The sequence below is a fragment of the Nannizzia gypsea genome, genomic scaffold (genome assembly GCF_000150975.2).
Source record: "Nannizzia gypsea CBS 118893 supercont1.2 genomic scaffold, whole genome shotgun sequence".
In the NCBI taxonomy this organism is placed as follows: domain Eukaryota; kingdom Fungi; phylum Ascomycota; class Eurotiomycetes; order Onygenales; family Arthrodermataceae; genus Nannizzia; species Nannizzia gypsea.
Window position 1 is genome coordinate 1,453,063 of NW_003345200.1, and position 27,103 is coordinate 1,480,165.

The 27,103-nt window shown below is 51.1% G+C and overlaps 9 protein-coding genes across 9 annotated transcripts; 4 read left to right on the top strand and 5 right to left on the bottom strand.

Moving 5' to 3' along the window:
• Positions 1–556: 556 nt before the first annotated feature.
• On the top strand, positions 557–4,541 carry MGYG_02558 (killer toxin alpha/beta; the record flags this gene model as incomplete). The annotated part of the gene is made up of 3 exons (XM_003174980.1): positions 557–2,699; positions 2,760–3,487; positions 3,549–4,541. 3 exons carry the CDS (start codon positions 557–559, stop codon positions 4,539–4,541), a joined length of 3,864 nt encoding a protein of 1,287 aa, XP_003175028.1.
• Positions 4,542–5,084: 543 nt separating this feature from the next.
• On the top strand, positions 5,085–7,063 carry MGYG_02559 (dihydroxy-acid dehydratase; the record flags this gene model as incomplete). The annotated part of the gene is made up of 3 exons (XM_003174981.1): positions 5,085–5,143; positions 5,237–6,633; positions 6,699–7,063. The coding sequence occupies 3 exons, from the start codon at positions 5,085–5,087 to the stop codon at positions 7,061–7,063; spliced, it is 1,821 nt and encodes a 606-aa protein (XP_003175029.1).
• A 551-nt stretch (positions 7,064–7,614) lies between these two features.
• Positions 7,615–9,609, bottom strand: MGYG_02560 (hypothetical protein; the record flags this gene model as incomplete). The annotated part of the gene is made up of 4 exons (XM_003174982.1): positions 7,615–7,977; positions 8,020–8,623; positions 8,689–8,857; positions 8,919–9,609. 4 exons carry the CDS (start codon positions 9,607–9,609, stop codon positions 7,615–7,617), a joined length of 1,827 nt encoding a protein of 608 aa, XP_003175030.1.
• Positions 9,610–10,273: 664 nt separating this feature from the next.
• On the bottom strand, positions 10,274–13,003 carry MGYG_02561 (hypothetical protein; the record flags this gene model as incomplete). Its single annotated transcript, XM_003174983.1, has 4 exons — positions 10,274–11,675; positions 11,731–11,952; positions 12,008–12,726; positions 12,818–13,003. The coding sequence occupies 4 exons, from the start codon at positions 13,001–13,003 to the stop codon at positions 10,274–10,276; spliced, it is 2,529 nt and encodes an 842-aa protein (XP_003175031.1).
• Positions 13,004–13,505: 502 nt separating this feature from the next.
• Positions 13,506–15,383, bottom strand: MGYG_02562 (hypothetical protein; the record flags this gene model as incomplete). The annotated part of the gene is made up of 2 exons (XM_003174984.1): positions 13,506–13,642; positions 13,715–15,383. The coding sequence occupies 2 exons, from the start codon at positions 15,381–15,383 to the stop codon at positions 13,506–13,508; spliced, it is 1,806 nt and encodes a 601-aa protein (XP_003175032.1).
• A 745-nt stretch (positions 15,384–16,128) lies between these two features.
• MGYG_02563 (hypothetical protein) lies at positions 16,129–17,174 on the bottom strand (the record flags this gene model as incomplete). The annotated part of the gene is made up of 2 exons (XM_003174985.1): positions 16,129–16,391; positions 16,454–17,174. The coding sequence occupies 2 exons, from the start codon at positions 17,172–17,174 to the stop codon at positions 16,129–16,131; spliced, it is 984 nt and encodes a 327-aa protein (XP_003175033.1).
• A 1,280-nt stretch (positions 17,175–18,454) lies between these two features.
• MGYG_02564 (hypothetical protein) lies at positions 18,455–19,822 on the top strand (the record flags this gene model as incomplete). Its single annotated transcript, XM_003174986.1, has 2 exons — positions 18,455–18,727; positions 18,806–19,822. 2 exons carry the CDS (start codon positions 18,455–18,457, stop codon positions 19,820–19,822), a joined length of 1,290 nt encoding a protein of 429 aa, XP_003175034.1.
• Positions 19,823–20,261: 439 nt separating this feature from the next.
• MGYG_02565 (hypothetical protein) lies at positions 20,262–23,554 on the top strand (the record flags this gene model as incomplete). The annotated part of the gene is made up of 6 exons (XM_003174987.1): positions 20,262–20,287; positions 20,342–20,451; positions 20,519–20,919; positions 20,977–21,223; positions 21,291–22,428; positions 22,498–23,554. 6 exons carry the CDS (start codon positions 20,262–20,264, stop codon positions 23,552–23,554), a joined length of 2,979 nt encoding a protein of 992 aa, XP_003175035.1.
• A 739-nt stretch (positions 23,555–24,293) lies between these two features.
• Positions 24,294–26,595, bottom strand: MGYG_02566 (coronin-1C; the record flags this gene model as incomplete). Its single annotated transcript, XM_003174988.1, has 9 exons — positions 24,294–24,506; positions 24,567–25,236; positions 25,295–25,756; positions 25,812–25,895; positions 25,965–26,024; positions 26,080–26,222; positions 26,293–26,352; positions 26,441–26,469; positions 26,562–26,595. 9 exons carry the CDS (start codon positions 26,593–26,595, stop codon positions 24,294–24,296), a joined length of 1,755 nt encoding a protein of 584 aa, XP_003175036.1.
• Between the last annotated feature and the right edge of the window lie 508 nt (positions 26,596–27,103).

Genomic DNA, 27,103 nt, shown 5'->3' on the forward strand with positions numbered 1-27,103 from the left:
GTGGGCCGTGCTAGGCCCATCATAGTGGAGTTGAACACCATGACTCAAGTGAAATATTATCTCAAAATTAACCGCATGAATACCCCTGGATGAAATAATTGAGGCTTGTTCCCGAACGTTATATACATGGATAGCTTCGGACTTGCTTATACACGTGGATATGGTTACATATTTTCATAGCCTGACGAAAAAGAGTAGGATCATGCAGACACAACCGTTTGGTCAAGTGATGGACCATCCCCTGCATCTCCGAACACCATGTTGATCAGTCGAAAAGAAAGCCAGGTGGTAGATGGCCATGGCTAGCTTGATCCTTCACCTTGATGCCAAGATCTCTGTGCAGTTTCCTGTACTGGACAGGGAGAGCAATGATGGAATCATGGGTATTCCTGCAATAGAAGAAAGGGGAATTGGTGCGGTAATAGAGGAAGTACACCGGTATAAAAACCTCCCTGCGTGACCCTATCATTTGATACATCCGAATTACTCGTTGATCTCATATCATACCAGTCTTTCCTTTTCACCTGGAGGGTTTACCCTCCACCCACTCTTTACAATGTTGTTCTCTTCTGCTACACTCGTTCTTTTCCTTTGTTCTACTTCTACCACTGTTGTGGCTTTCAATTCTTCACAGCCGATTAAACCGGTCCAACCCATCACTCCATTGGGAAAACCGAGAGCTAGTGATATATATGCTTCACCCCTTGTTGATGGATGTCCGGCGACTTGCCAGATAACTGGTCCTGACCCTGCCAATTGGACACATGTTCATGATCAAGCTGACCTGGTGGACTGCAAACTTCCTCTCCTTTTCGACTTCAACTTCCACAATGAACCAACCAAGTTTCCCACCATACGAACCTGTACCGCTGAAGGTGACGTCCCTCGGCGACAGGTCACTCAAATGTCAAACTTGTCTTCGGCCGGAAACATCAAACCTGACAACCTCAACGGTATCGAGAGACTTATTGCTACCTCTGAAAGCTGTGGTGCAAAGGTCACCGGTACCAAATCTAGTTTGTCAACTGGGCCGGCCGGTGCCTTAAAATCGGCTAAGAATGTGGCTGCTGCTGCTGGAATTCTAGCCAAGTATGCCTCTGGGAGTGCTTCTTGCGGTACTACAGCTATCTTTGCGAAATCTGGCAATGCTCTTGCAGCCCTATACGTTGGGGCTGATGTTGAGAAAAAGAGTGTCTCACGTCTTATTGATGGATTCAACGAGGGCATCATGAAAGGCTCGCAGGCATTCCAGGTGTGCGATGACAGGGCAAAAAAGGCACAGACCGTTGGACTTTTTGCTGTCGATACTGTTGATGATTTCTCCGCAATGCAGAAGGCTATTGGTTCATGGTCTGATGGCAAGTGCCTCGACATTAAAGGAGGGAAGCTACACTCTGATATTGAATTCGGTGTTCTATCTTCCGCTAAAGAAGCCAAAAAGGGACTTTCTGCGCGACTCCATGATCTTTCTACTCGAGGCGACTGCAGAGCTATCCAGGTTGTTTCCGGAGATAGCTGTGGTGCTTTAGCCTCACGCTGCGGCATCCCAGGTGCTGACTTCACAAAATTTAACAACAAGCCTAACTTTTGTGCTACCCTCAAGCCCAAACAATGGGTCTGCTGCTCGGCTGGAACGCTGCCCGATAAGACACCCCAACCTCAGCCGGATGGTACTTGTGCCGTGCATCATATCTCGCCAGGAGATGACTGCTGGGGCATCGCGGACAACTATGGTATTACCGTTGACCGTATTAATGAAGTGAACAAGCAGGTCTGGGGATGGGCTGGCTGTAGTATTCTCCAAGTTGGTCAAGTCATATGCTTAAGCAAAGGAAACACCCCTATGCCCAGCCCTGTTAATGGTGCTGTTTGCGGACCACAGAAGCCAGGAACGAAACCGCCTTCCGGAAGTTTCACTGGCTTCGACCTGGCGAAGCTCAATCCTTGCCCGCTTAATGCATGCTGCTCTGGATGGGGATTCTGCGGTATCACGTCGGAATTCTGCACTGTCTCGCCTGCTGACACCGGTGCGCCTGGAACTTCGAAGCCTGGTACAAATAGCTGCATTTCAAACTGCGGCGTTAAGATTGTTAACAATCAGATGACTCCTGCCGGCTTTATTCGCCTTGGATACTTTGAGGGTTTCAACGTTAAGCGTGACTGTCTCACCATGGATGCCAGTGAACTAAAGCTCTTCCAAGATCTTACACACGTCCACTTTGCGTTTGCTAGCCTCACTTCTGATTTCAATATCATGTTCGATGATGGTGTGAATGAACAGTTCGAAAAGTTTGCAAAAACGAAGTACGCTTTTAAAAAAATCATCTCCTTCGGTGGGTGGGCGGAGTCTACTGAGCCCGGAACTTTCCAAAGATATCGTGATGCCGTTAAGCCCGCCAATAGAGATAAGTTTGCTAACAATGTCGCTGCTTTCCTGGATAAGCATGGTTTGGGAGGAGTTGATTTTGACTGGGAGTATCCCGGCGCGACTGATATTCCCGGAGTCCCTCCAGGAAGCGAATCGGATCCCACGGACTATCTAGAGTTCCTAAAGCTCATGAAAGGGAAACTGAAGGGGAAATCACTCTCAATTGCACTGCCGGCCTCATACTGGTACCTTAAGCCATTCCCTGTCGCGAAGATGGCTGAGGTGGTTAATTATTTCGTCTACATGACCTATGATCTCCATGGTCAATGGGGTGAGTCTCTTCCTTACTGACAAGATAATTGCTGTGATCGGCATCCTGACCGTATTATAGACTACGGCAACAAGTTCGCTAGCCCACAGTGCCCGAACGGTAACTGCCTAAGATCCCACGTCAACCAAACGGAAACGTACGAGGCACTTGCCATGATTACTAAGGCTGGTGTTCCAGCTCATAAGGTGGTTGTTGGTATATCCAGTTACGGCAGAAGCTTTGGAATGACCGATCCCAGCTGTACTGGACCCCAATGCACATTTACTGGCAGTTTCACACAGTCCAATGCCGAACCTGGTGTTTGCACTCTGACGGGAGGTTACATTTCCAACGCTGAAATCTTCAATATTATTGAGCTTGCGGATCAAAAAGAACCTGGGTACACCGCTCGTGTTTGGCACGATGATGCGTCCGATTCGGATATCATCGTTTATGGAACCGAAGGCAAAGCCACCACCTGGGCGGCATACATGGATGAGACAACCAAGGCAAAGCGAGTCAGCTGGATCAGGGGACTTAACTTTGCAGGAACCACTGACTGGGCCATTGATTTGCAGGGCTGGTTCGAAGGACCCAGTGGGGATGGCGATGGAGACGGAGACGGATCTAAACCTAAGGCGCTAGAATGCATTCCATCCACCTGGCCTACAACCCTCCAAGGACTGAGTGACAAGATTGATACAATCCCTGAAAATTGCCGCGCGCAGGCTGCTATGATGATCTTAATTCCTCAGCTCGAAGAGGCAGTCACAAAGTATAAGGAGGTTTCCGACGGATACGAAGACAAGGTATGTAGTATCATATCACAATACAGGATACTGCATTTTCATGGTACTGACGGTGTAATAGTTTGGCTGGTACGCTGAATGGACGAAAGATAACATCGATGAGACTCTCGAGGAGTTCATGAAGGTTGAGGGCCGCAAGTACATGGACTGCGAGTGGTTCTCGTCAGCGGGCGAAGGGAGCGGCCCCTGCACCGAAGTTGATATCCTCGTCCCAGGCCGTGATCACCAGCATCAAGGACGCCGCGGCATCACCTTCAAGATGCGAGACGAGAAGGGCTTCTACAAGGCGCTTAATGAAAAGTACGCTATTGAAAAGGACTGGGTCAAGTTCGAACTATACATCAAAGGGGATCCAACCTGCATTCCCAACAACTGCCCGGTACCTCCCAACTGTCCCCCCTGCCCTGATAACACTCTCTACTACTACGATTTTCCCCGACGAATCGACGACAAGAGCAAGATCAAGATAGCCAATCCCAAGGAGCTCGTTGACAAAGCTGTGCCCAGCACCGAGGACCTAGCCAACTTGATGATGGAGACGTACATGCAGATGCGCTTCAACATCCTCGACGCAGAGGAGGCGGATGTCGTCAGCGCCTTTAGCATGCCCGTCTTCATGCTCGAGAACGCAGTGGAATACATCAAGAAGATCAAGGAGATTGGCAAAAAGGCTGAGGAAAAAGCAGCCGCGAAAAAGCGCGAGCTTATCCTAGGCATCCTTTCGATTGTCTTTGCCGTCATCCCATTCGTTGGCGAGGCTGCTGCCGCCCTCGGCGGTGCGGCAACTATTGCCCGAGCCGCGTTCATCATCGGAGAGGCAGGAAACGCGGCACTCTCGATCGTGGATATCGTGGATAGCCCCGAGTCAGCTCCGTTTGCTGTCTTGGGTTTCTTGGTTGGAGCTGCGGGAGTGCGAGCCAAGGGTCCACGCAAGGCGTTTGGCGATGCAGCGGCTGTGAGAAAGGGTCTCAATGGAGGAGATCTGAAGAAGTTTGGAGACGCATTCGTGAAGAATGATGGCTTTGTCCAGAATATTATCAAGAAGTGCCGGTAGGCTGCGTGATAGTTGCTCGTCTTGATATTTAGTTACTGCTCAGGGGTAAAGCGCCGCCCTCAGCACCAGCACCAGCACCATATATACATCCTACTTTCCCTAACACTCTTGATGATTTAAAATAATTGACTAGTTAGTTAACTATAGAATTGCCTGGATAATCGATTTCCATCTGTTAATGACCCTAAGCCACAGCCTGATTCTCTGATTAATAACTAGGTGCCATCTACCGATGCTCTATGTCGACATCACCATACAGACACCCTTAACCCAGTATATACTCCGTATTCATCATATCTACTCCTGCTTTATCATATACTTATTTACATCTTCTAATCTTCTTAACATCGTTCTAACATCGTCTTGATGTCTCTACACTAAGAATAAGCGCCCTTTGTATGAATCATCTCTAAATGCGAGATCGGCCTATCAACGCCCACATAAAATAATCGCTGGCGCAGAGACGAACAAAAACCACCGCAAGAAGTCGAACACGCTGAAGACGCCGACGAAGCATCTCACAGCCAGCGAGAACCCGTCGAGATGCTTCGAATACACCGTGCCGGGCGTCTGTCCTCAAGGACTCTGCTCTCTCTGCTCCCGTAAGCTTCCCCCCCGCCTGTCTTGAAGCTCCAGAGCTACCCTTGTCCCCCAGCAGCGAAGTCGGAGTCACCAGCTAACAGCTCGATTCACAGACAGACGACGCAGCGCAGCGCCTCGTCCTCGTCGAAGAAGCCCGAAAGCGAGCTCAACAGCGTGTCGAGACATGTCACCCAGCCTATCTCGCAGGGCGCCTCGCAGGCGATGCTGTATGCCACCGGCCTATCGACGGAAGACATGTCCAAGGCGCAGGTCGGCATCTCCAGCGTCTGGTACAACGGCAACCCGTGCAATATGCACCTGCTCGACCTGAGCAACAGAGTGCGTGCTGGCGTGCAGAAGAGCGGTCTGATCGGATACCAGTTCAACACCATTGGAGTCAGTGATGGCATCAGCATGGGCACCAAGGGGATGCGGTACAGCCTGCAGAGCCGGGACCTGATTGCTGACTCAATTGAGACAGTCATGGGAGGACAGTGGTACGATGCGAATATCAGCATTCCAGGCTGCGATAAGAACATGCCTGGCGTCGTCATGGCGATGGGAAGAGTCAACAGGCCCAGTCTGATGGTCTACGGAGGCACGATACGTCCTGGCTGTGCGGCTACGCAGGGCAATGCAGATATCGATATCGTATCTGCGTTCCAGGCATACGGCCAGTTCCTGACGGGCGAGATCACGGAGGAACAGCGGTTTGATATTATTCGGCATGCCTGTCCTGGCGGCGGTGCTTGTGGTGGCATGTACACCGCCAACACCATGGCCTCGGCCATCGAGGTGATGGGCATGACTCTGCCGGGCTCTTCCTCGAACCCAGCAGAGTCCAAGGCCAAATTCCTCGAGTGTGAGGCTGCTGGAGGCGCCATCAAGAACCTGCTGATTGAAGATATACGGCCGTCGGATATCCTTACCCGCCAGGCCTTCGAGAACGCCATGGTCCTAGTGACAGTGACCGGAGGCTCCACTAATGCTGTGCTACATCTTATTGCTATTGCGGACTCAGTTGGCATCAAGCTGACCATAGACGATTTCCAGGCCGTCAGTGACCGGGTTCCTTTCCTTGCTGACCTAAAACCGTCTGGCAAATATGTCATGGCTGATCTACACAATATCGGCGGCACCCCATCCCTGATTAAATTCCTGCTCAAGGAGGGTCTAATCGACGGCTTTGGCATGACTGTGACCGGTCAGACACTGGCTAAAAACGTCGAGAAGTTCCCTGACTTCCCGTCTGACCAGAAGATTATCAGACCGCTTTCTGATCCCATCAAGCCAACGGGCCATCTACAGATCCTACGTGGCAGTCTTGCACCTGAGGGCAGCGTGGGCAAGATCACCGGCAAGGAAGGCACTCGTTTCGTCGGTAAGGCTCGAGTATTTGACCATGAAGATGACTTTATTACCGCGCTGGAGAACAAGGAGATCAAAAAGGACGAGAAAACCGTGGTTGTAATTCGATACACTGGCCCCAAGGGTGGCCCCGGCATGCCAGGTACATATACACCCTTTTTTGTATAAGTTACCTACACACATACATTTATACTAACATGCCTACAGAAATGTTGAAGCCGTCATCTGCACTGATGGGCGCAGGACTTGGCAACTCCGTCGCCCTGATAACGGACGGACGATTCAGCGGTGGCTCCCACGGCTTTCTGATAGGCCATATCGTCCCTGAGGCTGCGGTGGGTGGTCCCATTGGACTCGTCGAGGACGGCGACCAGATCACCATCGACGCCGAGAACAGACTCCTCGACCTCGATGTTGCAGAGGACGTGCTTGCGCAGCGTAGGGAGAAGTGGCTGGCTCGCGAGCAAGCTGGTCAGGGCCGGCCAACGGGGTTGACTATGAGAGGCACACTGGGCAAATATGCCAGGTGTGTCAAAGATGCTAGTCACGGATGTATAACAGACAGTTTTTAAGGAGGCCGTTTAAAGCTTGATAGGAAGGGAAAAAATGTATACTATTCCGGTCTAGCAGTGGATTTTTGGTCATTTCTATTCTTATTGCATGTGTAGATTGGGTTGTGTGCATATGTTTATGCGTATGAGCGCGTTTGCTATCCCTAGCTATTTACGCGAGCTTGATTGTAAGAGAAAGAGAAAAAATAGATCCCAGAATCCCGCATATGCACCGTACCGAGAATATCCCAGGATTCGATCCCCACGTCATTTCTGGTCATTTGGCAGTTGCCTTGTCCGTGTAACTCCATCCCCGTAGTAAGTAGAGTTTGAAAAAGCCACTCTTGCACCAGGCAGAGGAGGGTGGAAAGAAGTAAAGCAGTAGATAGAAGAAGAAGAAGAAGAAGAAGAAGAAGAAGAAGAAAGTCGTAATGAATGTGAGGGTATCAAGGAAGAAACAAGAAAATAGTCCGTTGATCCAGATTGTTCTTCAGCCAGCCAACCGCTAAAAAAAATGAAATTGAACGGGTATATCATGAATAGAAGAGAAAAAAAAGAAAGAAGGAAAGAAATCATCGAGCAGCCCTGGCAGTGACAGCATCTGTAGCCAGAAGCTGAATGCGCCGCTCGTATAGGGTCATCATATGCATCATAACATCTCCAAAGACAACGCCGGCCATCTGATCGTTGCTCGTCAGGTATGCTTCCACCACATCCTTGTCTCTGGGGTTAGTTCTATCTCCGCGAAGGACGATCAGGCAGCCTGGCAAGGTGAGTGTGGGCGAGGGAATAGGCCAGCTGACTTGCTGTTCAAAGTCGGGTCTATCATAGCTCTCTCGACGGTCCTTGAGGAAGCCGAGCTTACTTGGCTTGCTGTTGGTTGTAGATGAACGAGACCTGCTGCCGTTGATTGACGGGACTGGCGACTTGTAGAGCTAGATGAGAGAGCGGATGTATGGCTTGTCTGCGCGGCAAACCGGATCTCCTTCATTAACAAAGGTGTAGAAGAGCCATTTGGCGTAGCGTGGGTCCGACGGCTTGTTAATAGGCAGCAGAGATACCGGCGGAGAGCCAAAGGTGAAGCAGTGTATGCGCTTGAAGCGGTCACGGAGATATATCAGTTCCGAACGCAAAGTGGAAGAGAGGATATGGGCGTACAGCAGGCTAGCAACCGCACCGCCGGCGGAGTGGCCTGTAATGACAAGAGAGAACTTTGAGCGAGCAGGGTTCTCGACCAGAAGCTGCTCGAGCCGCAGGGCCACTGGACGGACCATCTTGCGGGCCACGGAGAGGAAACCAGCGTGGCAAAGATTACCTGGGTCGTCGAGGAAGCCTGTGGGAGTTGCAGGCTCGGCATTCATGTTGGTAGCCCAGTCCGTGAAAGAGGAGCGGGTGGTGCCTCTGACGGCAAAGACGATGAGATTCATATGGTCGAGGGCAACAGACTTGATGACCATGGTCTTTGTGCCCAAGTAAGGGTCTCCTTCGACTTGAGTCTCCCGCTCGACGGGGGAGGGACGGTTGTAGGCGCTCTGGGACGACTGGGCAGCCAGACACAGCAGCGGCCATGTTGATATGAACCTGTCTTCGGTCAGTATGGTTGGTGCACACTTAGTAAAAGCACGAATGCCAATAGGGGAACGCACAGATTGAGAGGGGTGAGTTTAGGGGGTAGCCTGGAGTTTGCGTAGTGGTATGCCTTTGCAAAGTAGTTCGTCTTGTTGGAGGCCGACGAGGAGGAGCGCAGAAAGCTGCGGCTGGAGTTGGTCTTGGTGGCCGCATCAGGGCCGACCGGGCCAGCATCAACATCGAGATCTACACCAGTCAGTATATAAATCTCGTAGGCATAAAGAAGTCTGATAATGATGAAACATACAGAGGTCTCTCTCACGGCCACTAAAGACTTGCATGTCCATATGGTTGATGACCTCGTCCAGCTTGTCCGACAGCATGTCCGTCAGGTCTATCGATACATCTGAGGCCCGTCCAACGTCCGTAGCAGCGCTGCCGCCTCTGCTGTGCCGCGAGGGCCGCGAAATGGCCGTCGCACTACCCATCGAGCGAGTGCCCCGTTTGTGGCCGGCGCTCTTTAGCGAGCGAGGCAGCGAAGGCAGCGAGGCCGGGTAGTGGTCTTCCTGGGGCACGGCAGCCGCATAGGGCGGAGACGTCGGCGGCGAGGGCGGCAGTCGGGGCGCACTGTAGTTGTTGAACTCGTAGCTGTAGTCATTTGGGCTGAAGGGGTATTGCTCGGAGTGTTCGGGATGTTCTTGGTGGTGGTGGTGGTGATGGTGAAGATGATGGTGGTGCTGGTGCTGGCCGCGCAGGTCGAAGTAGGACTGCTCGACGGCAAGGTTCACGCCCGACGCAGGGTCTGGCATCGCCGCATAGTCTGGATAGTCGCGCGGCGCCATCTGGGGATATATCTCGGCGTGGTCTAGCGGTTGCTTTGCGTCTCCTGCGCGGTGCTCATGCGGGTGCTGGTAGTAGGCGGGCGGGAAGGGCAGCGGAGGGCTGATAGGCAGCGACTTGACCGAGGGCGCCGGCCGGTGCTTGCGAGAGAGCATCATGGCGACAGGACAGTAGCAGACAGTCCATCAGCGAGCGAGCGAGGATGGGACATAAGACGGTCTTCGGTGGTGAAGGTAGTGGTGAAGATGGCTAAGGCTGGCGGGCGTTTTTTTCTTTCTTAGTTACTTATACGGAGTGACGATGACGAGAAGCGAGAAAAGAAGGCTGAGCGAAGGATGCGCCAGTGAAAGCGAGCGAGGCAGCGAGGATAGCAGACAGCGAAGACGACGAGGAGGCTGGAGATGAAGATATCGAAGGAGGATAGAAGGCATGGAAGGGATACAGGATACAGTAGATTCTGCAGAAGATGGGATGGGAGTACGCCGGTTCTCTATTAATATCTTCCCTGTCCGCAGGGATCAAGAGGCAGCGCTGCACATGGAATATTGGCAGACGCTGCAGACGAGCAGTAAGAGTAGATGCGAGCCGGTAGAAGAGACAGAGATATGGATGGACGGACGTATAGATATAGACACAGGTCTATCCATGTATATATTGTTTGATTATGCCTGAGTCTACGGCAGATATACTCTCGCACCCCTGGCCCTGCATGCACTCTATATAGACCAGACCGTTGGAAGATGGAGAAGAAACAGAAAGGAAAAGGAAGAAAAGGAAGGAGAAGAAGAAGAAGAAGAGAAGTATTAAAGATGTAGGTAGCTATTAGAAGCGGACGTCCTGCAGGACACTCGCGCGGGCCTGTACCAGCGCGGTAATCTCCAGGATGAACTCGTACAGTATCACGACGTTGGTCAGGATGTGGTTCAGCGAGGCCTCATCCTCCTTCTCGCTGGCCGCTTCTGTCTCTCCGGCTTCAGAGGGAGCGGTGCTGGAGCCTGGCGTCTCGTGGACAACCTGTAGGGAGGACGACGGCGTCCGTGAAAGTGGGTGCAGCAAGGCTGTTGAGGGCGAGGTTGACTCCGCCGGTGGATGGACGTTGACTCGGGCTGAGAGCTGGGGCGCTGTGGGAGACGGTTCTCTTGGATTCGTTGTCGTTGCGGCTGTGACTGCGGCTGCTGACTCTGTGTCTGGTTCATCCGTGGCAGAGACGGACTGGTGCTGCTCGTCCTTGGCCTGCTGAGAGGCTGTTCCCGTGGCTTCGGACTGGTCCTCACGGTGCAGCAGTTCCCTGCGGGCAGCAAGCAGGAGATCAAAGTCTGAGATATCGGTGCGCCAATTCTCGACCTGTTGGACGAGCTGCTGCAGGATAGCTGATAGCACCGGCTCAGTCTCGATATTGGTAGCAGTGGTAGCAGCAGTAGCGGCAGCAACGGCGGCAGCAGAATCCTCCGTCTGTCCGTTGGCAGCATGCTCTTCAGGGTAAGGCAGCAGCCAGCCGTCCAGGGATATCAGGTCTGAAGAAGCCAGAGCAGAAAAGGAGTTCGTCAGTGCCAGGTTGGTCACCACGCTGTTCGTAAAGAACCTCCGTAGCAGGTCCAACATCCCTGAAAACACTCCTCCCCTGGTGTCCACTAGCCACGGCAATACATGACTCTGGCTGTGCATCCGCTGGTACAGCACCGACAAGGCGCAAGAGATGTAGTTCTCATACGAAGGTTCAATTCCTGGGTCATCCAGGAGGTTTGTGGCAAAAGTAAACAATCGCTGCACCTCTGCGTTGAGTGCAGCCACCGTACGCAGCTCTGTCGGATGTGAACCCTGGTCTCTCGCGGACTTGATCAGTAGATTTGCAAACTCGTGGTGGTGCTGTATCACAACTGTTATCAGTCGCAGCGTTGCCACCACGGTCTGCCGGTTATGTGACCGTATGCCCATGAGGATGAGATCGACTAGGTTGAAGAGAGTCGGAGATGGTTTGGCCGCTGCTTCGGCAAATGAGGCCAGTATATCCAGTGACTTTCGCCGACTCAGCGACATACGGCTTTTCTTTGTGGATTTGAGCCCAATATGCTGTTGCTCACTGGCTGGAGAGGCGAGCAGGAAGTTCAATATCCGGTTGACCAGGACTGGCTGGTAGATGGACTCCAGTATGCGGCTCAGGTAGGTGATTACTGACGACGTAGAGCCGCCTGCTACGTCGGATGATTCCAGCAGCGAGGGGTACCTTTAGCCGTTAGTTAAGACTCCTGGGAGGGTTTAAAGTAGATAAAAACACTTACAGAAGCTGCTCAAGGAACAAGACCTGGAAGTGGTCGAGAAGCGTGTCGGTTACTTCGGGTGACTTGCAATGGTCAATGGCATCCTGCCAGAATAAAAGGTAGGAGAGAAATGCGTCAAGCTGGCCCTGGTGCGAGTGATGCACGGTGTTATCTAGGTCAGTATGATCCGACAGGGCAATGATAGCCGGGATATCTTCATGGCTGTCGGTTGATATCAGGAGCCTGTCCACCACGTTAGCTCTTCTAGAAACGCTAGTAGAAGAGGGTATCTACACACCGGCTGAGTTGGCTGTAGGAAGCCCCGAGCCCAATGGCCATCAAAGTAGCCATATCACTCTCGATAAGCCATCTCTCCAGCTCCTTAACCTTGGACGCAGTCTCGATTATATATAGCAGCCCCGTTCGGGCAAAGTCCCCCGTCCTCCCTTCGTAGTGCACGTAATCCACCAACAGGTAAAAAAGCGGAAAGTCGTCTCTCCTGGTCACACCCGCAAACTCCTTACCGGCTCTCAACGACGGATCTATCCTCTGCGGCTCGTCGAACCCATCTTTCTTCTCCTCAGGCGAGAACCAGGCCGGCAGTATCTCTGGCCGGAGACGGATGACGTTGGCCACGCCAAACACGAGCTCGACCAGCTTCGACTCTCCGTCTTCAAGATCATGTCGGTCGATGCAGGTGGAAGCATTACCATGCGAGACCAGGTCGACAAGGGCACGCGCGAAGACGGTGCTGTCCACTATCCCATCAACCTCAGACTCGATCAGGGTGTTTAACAGCACCGCCGCAGCCGAGACCACGGCCGGATCGTGCGTGGCCAACGCCAACTTGGTCACGGTCAAGTATACCTGAGACGTAGCGGCGTCTGAGTGGCATGGGTGAGGCGACGGGCCCCGAGACTCGTCCCGAAGGATGTCATTGAGGCGGTTCAGGGAGCTTCGAATCAAGGGGATCGAGGGCGATTCAGGGGACAGCGAGGGCGAGTTCCGCCATATTTGCTACCAACCACGGTCAGTTAGTCAGTTATCCCACCGACCTCGAGCGCCCAAACGTCTCATATTTCAGCATCCCGGGTCAACCAAAACGTACGTAGAGGGTATTGCATGTGTGCTTGAATGCTGCCAGTCGTTTTCCAGTCGGGTTCTTGCGCATGGCCTTGGACGAGCCGGAGGCGGCGCCGCCTATCAGTCGAGACCACTGGCATCGAAAACTCGTCAGCAGAGGCAGGTAACCGCCAGAGGAGGGATCCTTACAAAGTCCATGACAGCTCTTCATGTCTTCGTGTCCGCTTTCAAAGGGCGCGGCCGAGCTTTGTCTCTTCCATAGTCGTGTGTGTTGGTGAGACATCGAGATCTTCGTCTCGCTGAGGCCGACGTCTTGGTTAGTTATCGATAACTAGTTTACCTAGTTAGGCGAGCCAGCGAAGCAACAAAAACAACGGGCGCTCTACAGATAACGCATGCGGACCACGGAACAATCTATGCTATTGTAATACTCTGCTACGATCTTTATATCTGTCTAGAAATATTCTCCCTAGCATATCGAACATGTTGTATGCGGAAGAGTAGAAGGCGTCTGTCTATTCAAGGAGTTACCTAGTACTAACTAACTACTGTTACATGCAACAGAGCTTGAAGGGGTAAGCGATATTCAAGGAGCAGAGAGAAAGTGATGGTAACGGGACCTGAGCCGATGAGATCGAAGCAACTAAATCGTCCTCCCAGGCAAAGCTATCATCTTACGAGGTCGGCAGCTTGTCGTTCATTGGTTATTTGATTTAGGACGTTGTGGGCTCATCGACCTCTCTCCTCTCTTTGACGGCGATGGTCGGCGTGGAATCCCTCCACATGAACTGAGCAAACGCCTTCGTTTTGATTGGACTTGAGGATGTCGACGCAGCGAATCCTCTTGCGCCTGCTGTATTTCTCCAACAGCTAGCGACGGTTAGCAACATAAGTTGAACGGGTTTAAAGCTCTGTAACATACCTTCAAAGAGTTGCTGAATTTTATGATCCATTTGGGATGGCGAAAGGTCAGCTTCGATTAGTGCGGCGACTATATACCAGTACCCTTTGACCCAGCCCTTAACTCCTTGATTGCGGGTTGGTGATGGAAATAGTGAGAGTAACCTCTGGAAAAGTCTGCTCCTTTCTTGTGAATTATAGGTAAATATAGTATCTTCGTCCCATTCCTCGCAAAATACGCCGTGCGGAAGGGGCAAGGAGAAGCCAACAACAAGCTGGTTCGCTAAAAAACTTATACCCATACGGTATTGTAGGGCGGACTCAATCCGGCTCAGTGCGCCCTTGCTAAACTCTTTTCTTCTTAGTAGATCAGCGCACTGTTGATGTAGGCTGGAGTTGGGAGCAAGAGAATCCCGGCCAGGGAAACTTTGCAGGTATTTTCTGGCGAGTCGGCGGAGTCCTGTCATATACGATGATGAAGAGCCATATTGGCCTCTAATGTCCACTAGTGTGGCATTGTCTATTTCTGTATCTTCAGCAAGGGGGTCTCGATTCAAAATTGTTGTTGGGCGTGCCTCAACCATTTCCAAACTGTCCCATTTCGACTGGAAATCAGCTAGAGGAAATCCTGTTCTCTTGCGCCAATGGCTTTCCCAGTCGTCATTTTGCGCACTGAACCGAATGTCATGGTGATGCCCAAATCTATCAATTCCAGTCAGTAGAAGTTTATGCACTGTCCGAGCAAACTCAGAAAACGTCTTTGCTTGCATATCTGGAGTGGAAGTCTCGTCCTGGGCAGAAGAAGTAGTAATATCGTGGGGGATTGGCTGTGAAGCGAGCTGTTGTTCATCCGAGGTTTCCATTGCGAGCGCTTTGATTAAAGCTGAGGCATAGATGTTTCCACAGGCCCGAGAGAGTGAAGAACTCTTCGCCCAGGATTCGCTAGGTCGATTTACTCCAGCAGCTGATAACACAGTTGCGTCGAGTATCGATGTAACTGCCCAACCACCCGAGAAACAAGCCGTTGAAATTATGGTTAGGTCGACGCTGGGATCAACGATACTGGCAACTGTTGATATGCTCATGTCGTATTCGGACTCGTTGGAGTACGACATATCTTCATCACTACTAGCTTCACCTCCAATAGTAACGGACTTGGTTGTTTCGTCGCCATGGGCAAAGATGAAGAGGATGAGTGGCTGTTTTAACTGTAGGGCTGAAGCAGATTCTTCCCGTAGGATATCAAGGAAACCCGACAAGAGACTAGGCGAAGGTATCACACATACGTCATCGAGCTCTGTTTCGAGAAGATACTGATTTAGAACCACGCGGCGTTGTGTATAGGGGTTTCCGTGAAGATACGGTCCATATTTCTGAAGTAGCGCAGATGGCTGGTCGCTACAACACCATTTCTGTGACGCGCCCTGTCCATGAAGAAGCGTATGAAATGCAAAAAAATCTGAGTAGAACCACCCATCTTTCTTTGGGCTGGCTAAGTTATCAAATCCATCGCTGATGCCGCAGACTGCAAGAATTCGTGCGTTTCGCTGGATGTCTGGGGGAGAATTCGTCACAAAAGAAGCCATGCGTTTTGTGGACCCGCGTTCGTCTTTGAAGAAGCCTCCGAAAGTGCAAGGGAACCCTTCACGGACCTTGCTGAGCCTCTCCTCAGCGTTCATGCTCGAATCCATGCCTGCTTTGCTTGTTTTTGTAACTCTGCGCTCGTATTGGCCTAGGACCTCAACATGGCTGTCGAACGGACAAATGGGGAGAAGCGCTTGTGTGTTTGTGTGGAGATAAAAGGGAGAAAGTGAGACCAAATCAAGCGAAGATCTTCTGCTTAGTCACCACGTGTAGTGGCCTGCTCGGAACACGTTAGAGGCTGCAAGTTCCTGTCAGGTTTTGTGTGCAAGTATGAGAAGCCAAGCTCGAATATGTGCCATTGCGAGACGGATTTCGAGGGCCACTTTCCGGATGTTGGAGATTTCATGGGACTCAGCCTAGAGGCGTTTGTACAGGGGCAGCTGCCTCAGTCCTATGTTCTGTGCTGAAAACTGACGAAGCTTTTAATGAAAACTATACATGGAATGACAGAGGAAAGAGCAGAAATGGCGCCATGGGTAGTAAACGTCGAGTCATAGAGATCCATTGAAACAAATTCTAGGCTGACAAACTTGTTCTCTAACCCGTCACCGTACGCATTAAGTCATTATGAAGCATGGCTGATGCGAGGGATAAAGCCAGGAGATAGAGAGTTCATGGAGAGCAGAAGATATATAGGACGAGGATATAGAAAGAAAAAGGATGCATGCTTCAAACCACCGCCAACGCCAACCACAGTCTGCGCTCCCAAACCCGAGTAAATAAATGATATATGTAACCAAGCCAGTGTAGAAACAAGAGGAGAGAGGGGAAGAAACGACGAAGACATCGAGACTAGTCGTCATCCATGTCTTCTCTCTTCCGCCGGCTGCCCTTTTTCTTGGGCTTGTCGTTCCCGTCACTGCCGTCCTCGTCGTGTTTCTTGCCCACGGGGGCGTCAGGGACCTTGGAGATGATGTCTGCGAGGAAGTCAAGAACTTCGTCCTTGCCAATGGCTTCCTTGAGGTGGTTGGCAGTGATACGCTTGGATGAACGGTCTCTAGCCACCTGTGCGCCCTTTGTGACTAGGGATATCATGAACAGTTCCAATGCTTTGGCTGTTTTTAGCGTTAGCATGCGTGTTTAGTTAAGTTTGTGCAAGTGCGGAGGAGCCACTTACAGACGGCGATGGGAGTGACCTGGGCGACCTTGCCGACATCCTCGTCTGCCTGCATGATACGCTTTATCCGAGCAACGGGGAACTTGGTCTTGACTTCTATACCGCAAGAGGGGCCTAAGCTCTTCTCCTTCGGCTGCTCTGGCTCGGGTGGTTCCATAGGCGGCTGCTCTACCGCGTTCAGTTGCTGTGGTGGCGGTGGAGGCGGTGGCAGTGGCTGGAGCGGTTGCTGCTGGAGCTGCTGAAGCTGGTGCTGTTGGTGCTGGAGGCTCTGAGCGTGATGGTACTGTTGTTGTTGCTGCTGCTGCTGCTGCTGCTGTTCGAGCATGTGCTGCGGCTGCTGCATGGCCTGGGCCCTAGACCGGGTAGTGGGAGCCATATCGTCCGTCGGGGAGTAGAGTTGGGGTATGTACGGCTGCTGGTGTGAGTGTGGATGTGGTTGATGGTGGGGGTGCTGGTGCTGGTGCTGGTGCTGGTGCTCGTGTTCGTGCTGGTGTTGCAGCTGATACTGTGGGGGGTACTGCTGGTATGGGGTCTGCAGCTGGTGGTGAGGTTGTGGGCTGAAGAAAGGAGAAGCGTCGTAGGAGGCTTGTGGTGAGATTGGAGTCGCGAAGGCTGCGGCGTAGGAGGAGTGATGGCCGTAGTCGTGGAACGGGGGCACGCTGCCGGCGAAACCCGAAAAATCAGGCGAGCGCGGTCTGTACGAGTTGTCTTGGTCTGTCATTCTAGGGCTGGTTAGCGATACTTATACAACTATATATAGTATAGATATAGCGACGGGGTATATGTGCAGGCGTGCGTATATATAAGATAGGCATGATGTAGATAACTACACGTGGATGTATATGTCGCAGAGCCATACCTGAGAACCGGTCCAGCCCGGGCGAGCGTGAGTGTAGTCTATCCGTCTTCCCTGGTCAAGCCCAACTCGCGTCTTCACTTGGCCCTTACCGAGCCACTGTCCTCTCGTTCTCGGTGGCCAGGGACTCGGGCCTGTTCGTGTCTCGTCGCCGCTTTGTCGCCGCGTTTCGACCTTTTGTTCGATGTCGACAAAAAGTTCTTTTTCTTTTTCTTCTTTTTTATTTTCACTTCACGATGGCCCAAGCTCCTACGTCACGCTAAGCCAGGACAGGACTAGCGCAAGGGGTGGTGGGAAAGCGAACAAAACGCGTGGATTTAACGGAGTCAATAAGGAGTGCGTGTGTTTAAGCCTTGCTCTTTCCTCTTTTTCCTTTCTTCCTCGTTCGAACTTTCCCGCGGGGTCGTTCCTTCCCTTTTATGCACCCAAAAGGCGGAAGAGCCCCTCATCACGTGATGGTCTAGGCTTCTTTCGGGGGGTTTTTTTTTTTTTTTTTCAATTTTTATTTTCTCGACAAAGGAAGGAAAACACACGAAGTTTTGATATCGACGCGGCGACGACGACGACGACGACGATATTAAATGAAGAAGAGGATGAATAAGAAGAAGATGATGATGGTGATGGCGACGATGATTATGGAATGGAGGAGGGTACAAATGGTATACTAGGCGATAGTATACATATGCTAGGACAGCTGGCTCTCCTTTTTCCTATACACATCCTGCGCTCTTCCGCGTATTAAGCCATCACCACTACCCTACTCCGTACACTATCCCAACATCACGGTCGATGATGATAACTCCGAGCTCGAGACGTGTGTCCCTGGCCCAGGATGAAGCCGTTAAAAGGCATCGCCGGCGTCAAGGCGACAGCTTCCGCGTCGCTGACACCCTTAACAAGGGTTGACTTGATCTAATCTGAATGACCTCCTTTTCCTTTGGCCTTGATGTGATTGCCTCGATGGCTGTGTATCTAGCATGCATGTTCAAAAACACGGTGTTTCTTTGAGAGATAGGTTCCTTTGACGGTTGATATAATAGTAGAGAAATATAAAGTGACTGTCGGCTGTGTTACTGGTAACCTTGGAATCATCTCTTCAACTAACAACAACCGCCAAGTGTCAACAACACCAGCTATCTGGCGAGATGCAAGAGAGACCGCACAAAAGGGCGCGGTTCAGGCCTTCTCCACAGTACTGGGACAATCTGTCGAAGATCTGGCTGACAGACGATGCCCTCGAGGAGCTCGATAGGCGTAACAGAGCCATCTCACGCCACAGCGAAGGGCCTTCAGCAGCCAGTCAGCAGTCGCTAGGCACAACCCCTGGCGACCTTGCAGACCGCTGCTCGCCCACTAAACTTCTCAAGATTAAGGAGCTCTCACAGCAGGGCGGGCCTGACCTGTCTGACCTGAGGAACGTATGTAGGTCCCATAAACACCGCGGGAAGTGAAGTTGGTTGCCCATGATTTGACGCTGACTTGCTGTGCTAAAACAGTTCCCAGACCCTAGCAGGGCAGATCCAGATCTCGAGAGACGCTCTCAAGACCATGATAGCGATGACAGCAGCATTACAAGAGCAACTAGCAGCATATACGATGGGAACTTTGAGCAGACCTTGATCGAGCATGGCATCTACCCGGACGAACACATATACGCTGGGCGAACGGCCAGACCGGATAACCTGGACGAAATAAACGAGAGACTCTCCCAGCGACGCGCTTCTCTTTCACCTTCAAGATGTATAGATAACGAGTTTCGACGGTTCAAATATAGAGATGCTGCCTCCCGCATATCGTCAATGAACGATGTCCTACATGATATCGAGGGCCGTACCCCGGACTACCGGTGCATGGAATACGGTCTCCAGTTTGATGGACTCGCTCCCCTCGCTGATGACATACAAGCGACTGCAAAGCCGGATTGTTACTTCGGTGCTTGTCTGGAACAGCTTCGTCCTCAGCTCCGCGAGGAGCTCAGTGATTTTATTCTCCCGTCGGAGGAGAGCAGCCTCATGGTTCCCAATTTCTTTCTACAGGCTAGGAAGGCTGATAGATCTTTTGCTGTTATGTCACGCCAGGCCTGCTACCATGGTGTCCTGGGAGCTCGAGGAATACACAAACTCCGTTCTTACATACATGATAACCGGAAAGATAATATATGCGATAATAAGGCTTACACTATTACAGCAACGTATCACGGTGGCCATCTTAGGTTGTGCACTGTGCATCCAGTTATTCCGGGAGAAGGAAATTGGCGCCCCAAGGACAATGAACTAGAGTACGTTATGACCCAGCTTAACGCCTGGAGCATGATTGGAAATGCAGAGAGCTTTCGACAAGGTCTGACTGCGTATCGCAATGCCAGGGACTGGGCCAAAGAGCAGAGGAATAGGGTTATTAGTGATGCAGATGGGAAGTACAGGGCTGGCCAGAGCTGTCAAATAGAGTCTGTTGGAGATAATGAGTATATTCCTCAGACCGTGTGTCCTAAACAGATGGTGAATTCAACATAACGAATGGCTGCAACCAAACCCCTAGATAGCATCTAATCACATCTTGAAACTAACTCTTCTTCATATCCTATCTACTTCTGCTCTTCTTCTGTCCCTTTTACTCCTGTCCATTCATGAAATCAACTCGACGGCTGGAGAAATTCATAGTCACGTGTACATAGTGGAACAAGATTTTACCGAGGGCCGACGTCACCTCCAAAAAAAGCGAAACTTCATGAAAAAGACAAAGACGAGGACGAAGAAAAGCCGAAGAGAAGAAGATATAATAAATAATTCATTGTAAACAGACAGGCGAGAGCTGGTGAAAACATGGACTTGCATCATGTCTGTCACTTTGTCTAATTCGTGAATACATTTATACCACGCCCTCGCGACTCATAGCCGCCTGCTACCACTACACAATTCTTACCCACCAAGACCGCGAACCAGCCCCCCAGTCATGGCGGGCCTCGATCACATTGCTAGGTACGGCTCTCAAGCAGTATAGTATGGTATACGGCGGTATTAACAATTATCTAGCTCGCTCTCCCAAGACGAGATTCCGTTCAAACTGCGGTGCGCCATCTGCAGCAAGCTCGCGTGGAACGCTTTTAGATTGCCATGCTGTGACCAAGCAATATGCGAAGGCTGTACGTTCAGAAATCTAATGGAAAATAAATATACCTGATCTTAGCTGACTGGGCTTGATATGACTAGGCCAAGCATCCCTTCCTTCTAGCTGTCCCGTGTGTGATCACAGCCCGCTTGACGCCGAGCTCTGCAAGCCAAACAAGGCTCTGCGCACTACACTCAAAGCATTTCTACGCACCGAAGAAAAAAAACGCGAGAAGAACAAGCCTGTGAAAGAACCTACCCCGCCAGCTCCGGCGGTCTCGGCCCCTGCTGAGGCAGAACCTGTTCCCATTCCCGCTGAACCGGAACAGGCTCAGGCTCAGGCTCAGGCCACTGACGGTATCAAAACCGATACTGCTGACCCTATATCCGCCAGTCCTATCACCTCAGCACTCAATGGGCAGGATGCTGTGAATACCGGCCAACAGCCCACTGGTGGCGAGAACGCGGAGTCACAGACCGAAAATGACACAAACAACGACAAGGTAAGATTTGGACATCTGTTTTATCTACGCTACTCGAATATTAACAATTTCCCCAAGGATGCCAACCTGAAGGCGGCGAGCGAGACACATGCAACCGAAACTGCTACCACCGAACCGGAAACCGCTCCTACGGCTTCCACAGCTGGCGTGGAAGGCGGTACTCTCGCACCCTCGGACAATGCAAATCTCCCAGAAGGAGGATATCCCAATGGATTCGGCCAAATGGGCTGGAACGGAACCGCAGACTTTAACCAGGGAATGCCATTCATGGCAAACGGGATGATGATGCCCCAGAATCAGATGGGTAAGGTTTTTTCCGCTTTCTTCCCCTGTGATGTACTGGCAGAATACGGATTACTAACGTTATACAGGTGCTCCCGGTATGTTTGGTATGGGCATGGATCTGATGACCGCGGCTCAAGGAATGTTTACTGGCTACGGGATGAATATGAATGGGATGAACAATAACATGGGCATGATGATGAATTCCGGTGCTGGGCAAGGAATGTATGGATCATGGGATGGTCAGAACAACATGTGGAATGGTGGTCCAGATAACTTCAATGGAATTGCATTTCCTAATCGCATGGGTGCCGACTTTGGCCCTGCTCCTGGAGTTGGTGGATATAATATGATACAGTCACAGTCACAGCCTCACCAAAAATTTCCTCACCTGCATCAGCAACAGAAGTTTCCTAGCAATGATTTTCAAAACTCATATGGTCCCTACGGCCGTGGTGCTGGCCCTGTTGCCGGGCGAGGAGGGCGAGGATTCGGCCCTACTGGACGTGGCCGTGGCTATCAGGCTGCTAACGGCTTTCAAGGTAACCATCTATCCCCTAACATGGGCAGCTTCCAGCGCCATAACCAGCCACAGTTCCAGCAGCAGCAACAGCAACAACTCTTCAATGGTGCTTCGGGCCAGATGAACGACGAATTCAACCCGGGGGGCGAGGAGGAGATGAAAGAGCATCAGCCCAAGGAAGAGCCAAGTGCAGCTCCAGCACAGAAACAGCCTGCTGACGGTGAAGCAGCGGATACCGCTGCAAGCTCAACGCCTGATCAAGCTACAAACCAATCAACGGAACAATCTACCAATACTACAGTCAATACTACAGCAACGCCTACAGCCAACGGGACTGGCGATACCTCGTCGCCCACCGTCGCTGCACATACAAACCCCATTCCTAGTTACTCTAGCACCCCGGGCTTTGGCGGAGGGGGCAGATATCATGGGAATCCCCCCGGCTTCCAGTCTACACCATATATGAATGGAATGCCTAATGGGATACCAAGTGGCCCAATGGCTTTGAACAGTAGTCCCATGGCCATGGGTGGCGTACGGGCAACAGGCCTCACTCCTGGTCCCGGAGTTGCGGGAGCTCCAGCTGCGCCAAGGGCGATGAGGGAAGGCCTACCCAATACAAGTACTCGTAACATGAGGAACTTTGCTCAAAGTCACAGCCGAACGGTGTCGATAAGCCAGCCATCTATCAAGGAATCTCGAAGGTATGCGCGTTGTCTCCATTGCATACATCTTTACGTTATTAGGTTTCACTAACAGATGTTTACCTCTAGTTCATCCCCGGTAAAGCGTGATGCTGAGCAGGATGTACCTGCCTCTAGAGCTAGGTCTAAGTCTAGGTCCAGATCAAGGTCAAGATCTAAGTCACCTTCAGGTCATAGGTCTCGTCAGCGGCGCTACCGCAGCCCTTCGGCCGGACCTACGCAAAGTGAAGACGAGAGAAAACGGGAGCGGCGCAATAAGCGTGCTCGCCGGGATGACAATGATAGGGAAACCGATGCTAATGACGATAAGCGTCCAACGTCTAGACCCCGTTCTCTTTCTCCTACGGACACTAAATCGTCCTCTTACCGTAGACGTGACCGTGAGAGAGACCGAGATCGTGATGACAGCTCTTCCAAGCGCTCTCGTCGACGGCGTAGTCGCAGCCCAGGCAGACGAGATGGTAGGGCCGTTGATGCCTCTGATAAAAGTGATCCTGGCCTGTCTATAAAGGGAGGCTCGTCAAGTCGGCGGGATAAGCGTAGGTCTCGTGAAGATGTTGATGCTGTAGGGGAGGATCGCCACAGACAGAGAGATAAGGGCCGTGACCGCCATCGTGAACGAGAACGGGAGCGGGAGCGGGAGCGGGAACGTGATAGAGACCGTGATCGGGACAGGGACAGGGAGCGAGAAAGGGACAGAGATAGAGATCGACGAGACCGTAAGAGGTCTCGTCGAGATTACTCAGAGACTCGTGATGAAGATGAATCCAATGACCGCCGCTCAAGACGGCCTCGACACGAAGACAACAATGAGCAGGCTGGTAAAACCCAGGAAACCAAAGCTACAGATCAGTCTCGATCAGGAGGCCATTCTTCGAGGAAAGGAGCTGATGTTGAAAAAGATCCGCACACCCTTGAACGAGAGGCTCGGAACAGAGAACGTTTGCTGAAGGAACAGCAGCGACGAGAAGCCGTCAATGCAGACCGTGATGGCAAGGGAAGCGGCCGTCGTCGTGACGGCAATTCCAAGCTTGATCGCAACATACTGGGCAGGAAACTGAGTTACAAATACGAAGATGAACTGGGTGACCATGAACGGGAGCGTGAATCTGTTCGATGGACTTGAACCAGATAGACAGTTATACATTTGATGACTCCGTTCTGGCCCGCACTAACTCCGTCCTGTATGCTGATTATCCGTGGAGTCGAAAGGAGAACTGGAAAACTATGTTGGATCTGTGGTCATAAGTAGAGGCTACCTGTATCTAGTCTCCTAGTTAATATGGCGGCTCTACCCGCTGTGGAATTCATATTTACGGAGTGCTTGCAATATCAACAGCTATGCAGTCAATGAACCAAGGGGTCAAGTCACTGTTGGCGTCGCCTTTGAGGCTTAAAACTATAAATAGACTGCAACTATATAACGTTTTGTATCACACACTAATATTCATAGTCGCTGTGCCTCCCTCAAGAGCAATGCCTAGATATATAGCTTCCTAAAGCCTCTTGGCCGGAAAGCCCAAGGAAACACCCTGTATCAGTTATACCAATAGCACAGTCATATCTATCATTCTGGCAACTTGAAACAACTTCTATGCCTCTTTTCGGGTCCATCCGCTAAACGCGAAATACCGGAGGGAGCCTAGAGCTGTAGATGAAGGCACATATAGGAAAACGGACCAAGCTCACATTTTTAAGGGCAATATATATGTATGTGGTAGGCATGATAAAAATGCTGGATTGTATTTATATGAACAGGTTCGCAAGAGCTAAATAACAAGACAGTGGGAATGTTTATCTTTTTATCCAATGTATGCATCAATGAATAAGTAGACCGTTAATGGGGCATGGGATCATATGTTATCCTATCCGAGTTTCGACTTGAGATTGGCAACTTCAGATTTGAGGGCTTTGAGCTCCTCGGCCTGAGAGGTGATAGTGCGAGTTTGTTCGGTTAGCACATCTTTAATGGCCTCAATCTCTTTCATTAACAACGGCTCTGAGGCTGTAGAATCGGCATTTTTGCTAGTCAGTGCCGAGGTGCTTGGTGCTGCCGCTGATGGAGTAGGCTTTGATTCCTGCGGTTGTCAGTTGAAACTCTAGATGGTATATACACACACCTCAATGAGATGACGCACCTTTGGCTCCTGCTTGGCTGGTTGAGATGCCTCAGCCTGTACTGGAGAGACAGAGATGGAGGGTACCTCTTGTGGTTGGGACTTAGGCGCATCAAAACTCGAGCTGCCACCCGTCTCTTTCTCATCCTCATCTTTATCCATATATTTTGATGCGGCCGCGGCCATGGAGGCGCCTTGCTCTTTCATACCGGCGCGAGGGGGAATTTCAGCCGCAGTTGGTGCAGGGGTGGGCTCTGGCGCTGGTTTTGGAGCTGGCTCTGCCTGCTTAACTGGCTCAGGTGCCTTCACTTCGGCCTGAATTGTAGAAGTCGTTGCATCTGCAGGGAGTTCAGTCATGACTCCTCCTTCGTATAGTCTAGCCATGTCGATCTTAGGAGGGAGTGCTTCTTTGCCTGAAAACCATTCGCTAGAAGACATAGCAGGACTAATACCGGTAGTGGGGGGGTAGATGTCATCTTGGAACACCTCTGCACGGCGGGGAACAATGAATGAAATTGGCTCAATGTATGCATCGTTAACCGTTTTGTAGGCTCTTACGACCTCGTTTTCGTGCATGTTGACGCCTCGTTTTGGCATAAATGCAACCCCTCGCTGGGGATCACCAGATTTATACTCGGCTAAATATTCAAACTTGTCGTTTTGGTACTCGAAGTATCGAATGTTTCCATCTCTAGCAGACGTTGGTTAGTGATAAGTCGTGAAGAAGGCGTGTGTGAGCGTAGGCATACCCCTTTCCTGCAAGGTATAGACACTGGGTGCCTTGGTCCCAGAATGGCATGCAGACACCGGAAATGGAATCTAGTACTTGAAAGCCGTTGATAGGCTCCCTAGCAGCACGAACATCCCACAGCGCCATTTGTCTGTCACTCATCCTGGAAAACCCGGTTGTTGCAATGCGGTCGTGCTCTCCCATCCATACAGCTCGACTGTTCTTAGCACCAGGATGGCCAGCTCCTTCATGTACTGGCTTCTCTTGTCGAACATCCCAAATGCGCAGTTTCTTATCACGGGAAGTCGTGACTAATAAGGAGCCATTTGCACTCCAAGACATGGACTGTATTACTTCATTGATATTAAGGGTGAGTTTAGATGCACCAGCTTCGATGTCCCAAATCTTTATGGTGAAGTCTCCGGATGAAGAGGCAAGGACGTTCTCGGCGGCAGGGTTGAATAGAACATGGCCAACTTTCCTAGTATTCGGGTTAGTTTGGATACCAGAGAGTGAACTAAAAAGGGCATGCTTACTTAGGATGACCTGGAAGTCTGCCGACTGGAGCAACGTCCTGAATCTCTTCTGCATCTGTGTGCAGAGTAAATCCCTCAGGCACTCTCCAAAGAAATACCTACAAGATTATAATGTAAGACATAGTGCTAGAAATCTGCTAACAAAGCAAATACTTATCACTTGCCTTTCCATCATCAGCTCCAGAAGCAATTAGGGAATCATTAAATGGGTTCCTGTGGCATGGTTAATAAGTTCTCGTTTCTCGCTGCCATTGTGAGTATTACTAACCAGTCTGTGTCGAGAACTACTGATGTGTGACCACGGAAGAGTGGAATACGTTCTGGAAGTCGGCCCTTTTCGTGGAGAGGAATGACTGCGAAAGCTCCACCGCCTGCAGTCTCCCAGTTAACGGAGATGAATTCTGGGTTGACCTACGACACTATCAGCCGTCCATTTCGCCCCGGGAACCTTTTATTCAGCTACATAGCAGATATCACTGACCTTTAGCAGGTTGGTATCCCATGCATTAGTTGAGACCCGGAGGCTGTCGTAGCATTGGTCCTAGTACGCCCAGCTGGAATGAGTACAGGGCGAACGAAACTCGGGAAGTCAGATTATCGGGCAGTCTTTTTGACGTCTATGGAAGTACCTTTCGTGTGGAACGGCCGAAGATGTGTCCTATTGCAAAGAAGCGGTTGTGTCAGTCACTATACATGGAGGGTGGAGGAAGCACACGATAGATAGCCAAACGAGGGGGGTGAGAGACATACGGTACTTCGACGAACGGACAAAACGACCGGCCATGGCGATGGAAATCTGTGTTCTGGTCCAATGGCTCAAGCTGCCAATGCCTTATAGCAAGCGGCTTATACTGCTGGCGCAAGAAAGGGAGAGGTATGTAGGTGTATGTAGGTGTTTCGCAGGCTGAGACGTCTTCTTCAACGGCACGGAGATTAACAGTTCTAACTAGCTTGGGGGCTTAGTTAAATGACGACGCTAGTTATAGTGTCAATGCACACAACTGACCGGTGCCTCGAGCCCACCACAGCAGCCAAATACGATATAGCCCTGTCACTTGGGTAAGGCTTTGCACTGTATACCGTCAAATGCCGTCCTGTATCCTCATAATCCTGGCCGGAAAGCCTTCGTTATTTTCAGTTGTTGTTTGTTGTTGCGATCTCGAACTCTCCGCATTAGTCAGCACATTCTTATGTCATCAAGATAAGATCACGTGATATATGACATAAGCAAGTCTTTTTTGTTTACTTTCGATCCGCTTTAGGAAATCTGTGATGTTATCTCGCAGCTCGAC